The 7,424-nt window shown below is 48.9% G+C and overlaps 1 protein-coding gene across 1 annotated transcript in view; it reads left to right on the forward strand.

Moving 5' to 3' along the window:
* AFAP1L2 (actin filament associated protein 1-like 2) overlaps positions 1-7,424 on the forward strand; it is a 116,697-nt gene that overhangs the window by 69,797 nt on the left and 39,476 nt on the right. Inside the window, exon 2 of the mRNA XM_006880161.1 lies at positions 1,674-1,802. Within this exon, the coding sequence (XP_006880223.1) occupies positions 1,674-1,802 (129 nt within the window). The remainder of the gene's footprint in view (positions 1-1,673; positions 1,803-7,424) is intronic.

A 7,424-nucleotide genomic window follows, 5' to 3' on the forward strand; every position in this document is an offset into this window, starting at 1 on the left:
ATGGTGGTGTTGTTCCCATTGTGTTTCATACAATCATTCCTATACACTGTATCTTAAAAAATTAATCACCATTGATCAATGCCCATTACCCCATATTTCCAGCAGTGTATCTTTCCTAATTCCTTCACCCCCTCCCTCCACCCACCGCACTCTGTGACCCCATGATTTCCCTCAGCCTCCACCCAATCCTTGTCCTTTTGTGACTTACCATTTCAAAGTTCATCCATCTGGTGGCTGGTATCAAAGTTTCATTTTCTATTTGCCATCAAGGGCATTCTGATGGTCTCATAGGTAAGGAGTAGCACTGCCAACCCAAAGGCAGGAGGTTCAAATCCACCAGGTGCCCCCAGGGAGAAAAATGAGCAATCTCTTTGTATGTAGTTTGCAGCCTCTGAAAGCCCCCTGGAGGATCATTTGTGAGTCTCTTCCGACTTGATGGCAATGAGGAAGACCAGTTTCATCCAGTCAGTTCTGACTCTGGTGTCTGTGTGTGTAGAGTAGAGTTCTAAACTTTCAGAAGTAGATCACCAGGTCTGTCTTTATTAGACAGTTCTGGGTGGGTTTGAACTGCCAGCCTTTAGGGTAGCAGTCCAGAGCTTAATCTTGTGCATCACTCAGGGACTCCTCATTCCTCTTTGTGCTGCATAATATGTACATTGCCTATAGTTTACCCACTCTGCTGCTGAAGGCATTCTGGTGGCCTCGCTATAAGGACTTGTCCTGCCAAGTCAAAGGCAGGTGGTTTGAATCCACCAGTTACTAAAGAAATGGGGGGGGAGGGGGAAGGGCCATTTCCTATCATGTCATTTACCGCCTCTTAAATGTGTTGGAGGGTCCGCTGTGAGTTGGTTCTGATTCGACAGCACACAACAGCAACAATGGAAACATGGATGTGTTCATCTTTTGTCTATTATGCCTAGTGCTGCAATGGAGAGTGGTGTACAGATTGCTGTTTTGCATTCCTGCTTGTAATTATTTTGGGGTGTGAACCTAGGAGTGGCTTTGTAATTTGGGGTGTGCCATGATTTGTGATTTAGAAAGTCATTACTCCAAGCACACAATCACCTTTGCAATGGTGGAACTTCAGAGACGGAGGGAGCGTTCCAGGGCCTGAATTCAGAGACGGAGGGAGAATTCCAGGGCCTGAATTCAGAGATGAGGGAGCATTCTAGGGCCTGAATTCAGAGATGGAGGGAGAATTCTAGGGCCTGAATTCAGAGACGGAGGGAGCATTCCAGGGCCTGAAATCTAAATGCCTTATTTTATAGAGGGAGCCCAGGTGTCAAGTAGTGAACCCAAGGTCACCAGAGAGAATTGGGGTTGGAGCAGCGCACACAGCCAGTGGGCACTTCGAAGGCAAGATTTTCTTCTTTTGCACAAGAATGCTGTGAAGATAGCTGTTTGCAGGAGGAGATACAGTAGACAGCAGTCTAACTGGCCTCGAGTGCCCAGTAAAGGTTCAGCTTTCACATTGGACTAATGACCTCCATCTCAAAGCCAGGGGCCTGTTTTCTTCCCACTGTGACCCAGGAATTGGGGCTCTGATGTCCTGGCTGGGAATGAAATGTGTTGCCAGTGCCTGGGCAGGCCCGCTCTGGGCTGCTGTGGGTGGAGGTGGGCCTTCAGCGGGAAGGTGGTCGCTATAATGGTTGTGTCTGCCCCTCTCTCTCTAGCCCTGGAGCAGCTGCTAACGGAGCTGGAGGACTTCCTCCGGATTCTGGACCAGGAGAGCCTGAGCAGTGCGGCGCTGGTGAAGAAGAGCTGCCTGGCCGACCTCCTCCGCCTCTACACCAAGAGCAGCAGTAAGTGGGGCTCAGGCCCTGGGGACTTGGGCGATGGCACTGGACCCGCAGCAGAAAGCCCACCAGTGAGGTCCTGGAGCCCGGTAGTTCTCAAAGCCCTTTTTCTCACTGGTTGAAAGTACAAAAGAGAGTCAACACTCTTGGCACCAGTAGCCAGGAAATCAAAAAACGTATTGCGATGGGAAAGTCTGCGGTTAGGGACCTCTCTAAAGTACTCAAGAGCAACGGTGTCTCTCTGGAGACTAAGGCCTGCCTGATACAGGCCATGGTCTTTGCAATCACTTGTTATGCATCAGAGAGTTGGACAGTGACTAGGGAGGACAGAAGGAGAATTGACGCTTTTGAGCTGTGGTGATGGAGAAGAGTACTGAATGTAACATGGACTGCCAAGAAAACAAACAGATTCATCCTGGAGAGGGTTAAACCAGGCTGCTCCTTGGAGGCAAAGATTCTGGGGCTTCGCCTAACATACTTTGGACATGTTGTAAGGAGAGACAGGTCTTTGGAGAGGGACATCATGCTGGGCAGAGTGGAGGGCCAACGCAGGAGGGGAAGACCCTCTATGAGGTGATTGATTCAGTGACTGGGGTAATCGGGATGGGTGTGTCGGAGGCAATGAGATTGGCACAGGATAGAGCAGGGTTTAGGGCTGTTGTACATAAGGTCGCTATGAGTCTCAAGCGACTTGACGGCACATAACAACAACAACAACAAATAGACACTACTTTTCCAAGCACAGCCCATGTGTAAGTGTCAATGTGTGTCTTCAAGGGACCCCTGTGAGGTCGGTGCTGTTGTTAAAGATGCTGCAGTGGAAACCCAGGAAGCTCAGAGAACTTACTCAAGGTTAGATCAAACTGAACTGAACTGAACAAAACCTCATAGCCTTGGAGTCCATCTGACTCAGAGGAGCTCTCTATGGACTTTCTGAGGCTCTAAGTCTTTGCAGTAAAAGACTGCCCATTTTACTCCTTTGGAGCAGCTGGTAGATTTGAACTGCCCATCTTTGTGTTAGCAGCATAACACATTATGCCATCAGAGCCCCTGGTGTTATCAAGCCCAAGGGAAAACACAAAGCTCAGCTTTGAGATTATGGGTTCATCATTTCTTCTGATTTCTGAGGTGACAATTACATGCACTGAAGTCCACAGACCTGAACTGCCCCATTCAGTGTGTTTTGATAGTTGCCTAGATTTGTGTAAGGAGTGCTAGGGGCATAGTCTGCAGGGGGTGGCCCTGCTCACCCAAAGGCTAAGCCTCGCTGTGCTTCAAAGCCACTGGCAGCTCCTTGGGGTGACGAGCAGTCTCCTGTTGCCATTGCGATATCAGAAATCCCATGGAGGGGCAGTTCTGAGTTGGTTCCAACTCCACAGCGGTGAGTGAGACACCCTGTAACCGCCAGGGAACGCTGGCAGGGGCAGGACAGTCTGCAGTGAGTTCCTCTGTTAATAATACCTAATCATATATCCATTTTAAACAGTTCTTTCGCTCATATGTTTCAGTGCAGTATGCATTATTTATCCCCACTTTCTCAGTCTCCCCTCAACCCTGATATCAGTTTCATCTTACAACAGTGGCACCATGCAGTATTTGTCCTTTTGTGACTGAGATAGTTCACTCAGCATAATGTCCTAATGGCTAGATCTCTCTGATGATGGGAGCCCCACTAGCCGCCCCCTCAGAAGAGAGATGGGCAGTCTCCTCCTGCCGCCCTTGACAGCTCTGGACACGCAGTGGGGAATCACTGTGAGTTGGAAATGACCCCCTGCACTGAATGTAACCACCACCCAGAAGGAATGGAGGCTCTTTCTCTCACCTTGGACAGTTCTCTCCTACTCCTTCCTGGTTCATGACCTTCTTCCCTCCCACCCCCACCCCCAGTGCAGCCATTGTTCTGATTTCTCCCTTCATCGGTCAGTGTCACCCTTCCCACAGTCTCGTGTAAAAGACGCCCGCCACGTGTGCTGGGTCAGTGACTTATTTTGCTCAGGACTCTTGTCTTTGCTCTTAGTTGTCTCAGCAGTTCATTTTTATTGCTGCGTCGTATAATGTGAAGTGAATGTTCCACCTTTTGTGCATCCGTTCCCTTGTGGATGGGCATTTAGTGCCCATGAGGAAGGTTTCCACGATGATGAATAAGGTTGCTGTGAACATTCTTGGCAAGGGGTTTTTGTGTGTGGACATCCATTTTCATTTCTAGCAAGTATGAATTGTCTTTTCCCAAAAAAATCTCGTGTGATGTCAAAATGGTTTGTTGTTTGTTGTTGTTGTCAGAACTCACAGCTGATCCCCGAGGGGGTTTCAGAGGCTGTAAATGCATAGAGGAGGAGATGGCCCATCTTTCTCCCGAGGAGCAGTCGGTGAACTAGAACCGTAGCTCCTCACCTACTAGTTCGGCCACAGTTGAGTTCATCTGACATCAGGTGCCTCAGAGTGAGACAAGATTCCTGAGGACATGGGGTTCCACCTGCCGCCGAGTGGGAACAGAGATCCACTTCAGAGCAGGCCTTCCCAGGAAGAAGTCTTTGATTACCTGCAGCACTGGCCAGGCAGAGCCTCGTCACGGCCAGCCTGCGTCCCCAGCGGCCTTCCCGGCTGGCTCCTCTTCTCCCCTTTGTTCTCTGTGAAGTTGGTGTGGAGTCTGAAAGCGGAGCAGCAGTTGCAAAGCTGAAGCGCTGAAGCGTGTTGCTATACGCAAATACCCGCAGGCCTTTGCTCCTGGCGGATCAGCCCTGTCATCCTAACCTGTCATCAGAGGTGTTTTTCTGGAGCCCCTCTGTCGCCTGTGCCAACTCCCCAGGCTCCCCCGAGGTTCCCAGGCCCCTCCTGGCTTTGTAGTGGGTGCCTGCACCCCTGTGGTGGGTGCAGGCCAGCATGCCATCAAAGAGACCAGGGTGGGTGCGGCGGTGGGAAGTCCCGAGTACAAAGCAGGTGCATGTTGGAGAGGGGTGACTCACTATAGAGAAGGCAGAACACTGCCCTGCACTCTAAAAATTCATTTTAATGAATGTTTATAGAGACTTTGGATTTCCATCATTCATTGTTGCACTTCTCTCCCTGCCCACCACTCCACCCAATTCACTCTCCTCTTTGAAATGTAAAAGAAAAATTCTTTCATTGTTACACATTCCCTCCCCCCAAGTCCACTCCACTGTGCAGCCTTCATTCTGGACTCCTCTCATGACAATAATACCTAATCATATATCTTTTTTTAAACAGCTCTCTCCCTCATCTGTTTCAGTGCGGTGTACATTATTTATCCCCCCCTTTCCCAGTCTACCCTCAACCCCGATGTCTGTCCCATTTTACAGTAGTCACCCTATGCAGTATTTGTCCTTTTTTTGACTGAGATATTTCACTCAGCATAATGTCCTCCAGGGTCACTCATTTTGTATATTTCAGTGCAGCATAGTATTCCATTGTGTTACCCTGCACTCTTTGACATGAGAACAGCCAGTGATAAAAAAAAATTCTTTAAAAAAAACAAAAACAACCAAAACACCTCTCTTTGGGGAATCAGGGGACCGCTCCCTGTGGTGAGGCCTGAGCCATGATTCTCTGAGCTGCCTGTATGGGAAAAAACTCCCTCTTGAATGGACTTTACCTGGAGCTTCAGGCATGTCACACCCTGTCTATATCTGCTCTCTTAAAGCCAGGCCTTCCTCAGCCTCCACCTCTGCAGCTTGTGGGGTCAGGGGACTGTTTGCAGGGGAGGAGGGGTTCCTGAGGTGAGTCACTTCCAGGGCACCACCTAGGCCACCAGTAAATGTATATGTGGCCATTCCGAGGCCTGCGGCCACCACTTACTGTTCTTAGTAGTGACGCCTGCCTATTAATAGCTACCGCTTGACAGCAAACCTTCTGACTTCCTCTGCAGTAGTGGTGACCACAGCGGCTGTCATGTTTACCTTGGAGGCCCTTTGAACAGAGAGACCTGGGTTCAGCTCCCAGACAGTGGACCCCAACACAGCTGCGGCCACTGTCAGTGGAGGCCCATGTGTGGGCCACGATGCTAACTAAACAGGTTTCTGCAGAGATTAAAAACTGAGCTGCTGCTGCTGCTGCTGCTTCAGTTATTAAGTGTTGTCAAGTTGAGTACAACTCGTAGCTACTCTATGAACCACAGATCTGAAGCTGCCCTATCATGTGCCTTTCTCAGCATAGCACGCTTGAAACCATTGCTGCATCACTGTCAATCCATCTCATTGAGGGTCGTCTTCTCTTTCACCATCCCTCCACCCGCCCAAGCTTAATGTTCCTTTCCAAGGAATAGCCTCTCCTAGCAACATGCCCAAAGTATGTGTAAGAGGAGGCTTCACCGTCCCTGCCTCCAAGGAGCACTCTGGCTGTACTTTCTCCAGGAGATACTTGTTCTTTTGGAAGTCCCTGGGGTAGTTGGTACTCCTCTCCAACACCAACTAGAAACCAAATTGAGACAGACTAGGAAGAACTAAAAAATGAAGCACAAACCAACTGATGTTGAGTCAGAACTCACAGCTGGCCAGTAGCATTTCAGAGGCTGTAAATCACAAAAGAGGAGACGATCCATCTTTCTCCAGCAGCCCTACTGGTGGAAGAACTGCCAGAAGGTATTGCATTTGGGTTAGCAGTTCAAAAGTCTGGTGATTTATTTTAAAAAATCAAACCACAACATAACAATACAAAGCGCAGTGCTGGGAGTGCTATTCATTGTTGATCCCATTATTTTACACACCACCAACAGGTCAAAATGCAATTCTTCATAAAGACCCTAAGTGGCACATCCATTACTCTGGAGGTGGAACCAGTGATACCACTGAGAGCGCAAAGGCCAAGGTCCAGTATAAGGGGGTCATCCCACTTGACCAGCAGAGGCTCACCTTGGCAGGCAAGTACCTGGAAGACAGCCACACCCCTTCTGACTACAACGTCCAGAAAGAATCAACTCTGCACCTTGTTTTTGTCTGAGGGGTGGCTGTTAATTATTCTTCAGTCTTGCATTCAGAGTACCCAATTATGGCATTATGTGCACTGTAGCCTTTAATGCCAATTTATGTTTAGAAATCACCAGCTTCAGAAATAGCTGAACCTGTTCAAAATGAGAATAAAGGATTTGTTGCATGATAGCATAAAAAAAAAGAACCCAGACCCAAGCTCAATACCTTAATGTATTCGAGTCGTTTCCAACTCACATCAACCCTCTGTTGGGTTTCTGAGACTTTGTATTGCATTGAGAGGAGCAGACGGCGGATTCAGGCCGTCCGAGACTTTCAGCCTTTGAGTTAACAGCCCAACTCACTGCAGACCAGGCCATGGAAAAGCCTGCAGCTCAATTGTCCAGTCCCCTTGTGCAGGGAGTGACCGGAAGTCAGGGCTGATTTGGTGGCAGCCAGCAGCATTTACTGCGCACTCACTGCATCCCAGAACTGTGCTTAATGTGCTCAGAGGATGGATCACATCAGTTAATCCTTATGTGGAATCTGTGCAGGAGTTGTTATCCCATTTCACCTGGAAAGTGAGTGACAGAGCCTGGGCTTCACCTGTTGTTGTTGTTGTTGTTATTGTTATGTGCCGTCGAGTCACTTGCGACTCATAGTGACCCTATGTACAACAGCCCTAAACCCTGCTCTATCCTGTGCCAAT

The sequence above is a fragment of the Elephantulus edwardii genome, unplaced genomic scaffold, assembly GCF_000299155.1.
Source record: "Elephantulus edwardii isolate Elephantulus edwardi_28Jun2011 unplaced genomic scaffold, EleEdw1.0 scaffold00006, whole genome shotgun sequence".
Lineage (NCBI taxonomy): Eukaryota > Metazoa > Chordata > Mammalia > Macroscelidea > Macroscelididae > Elephantulus > Elephantulus edwardii.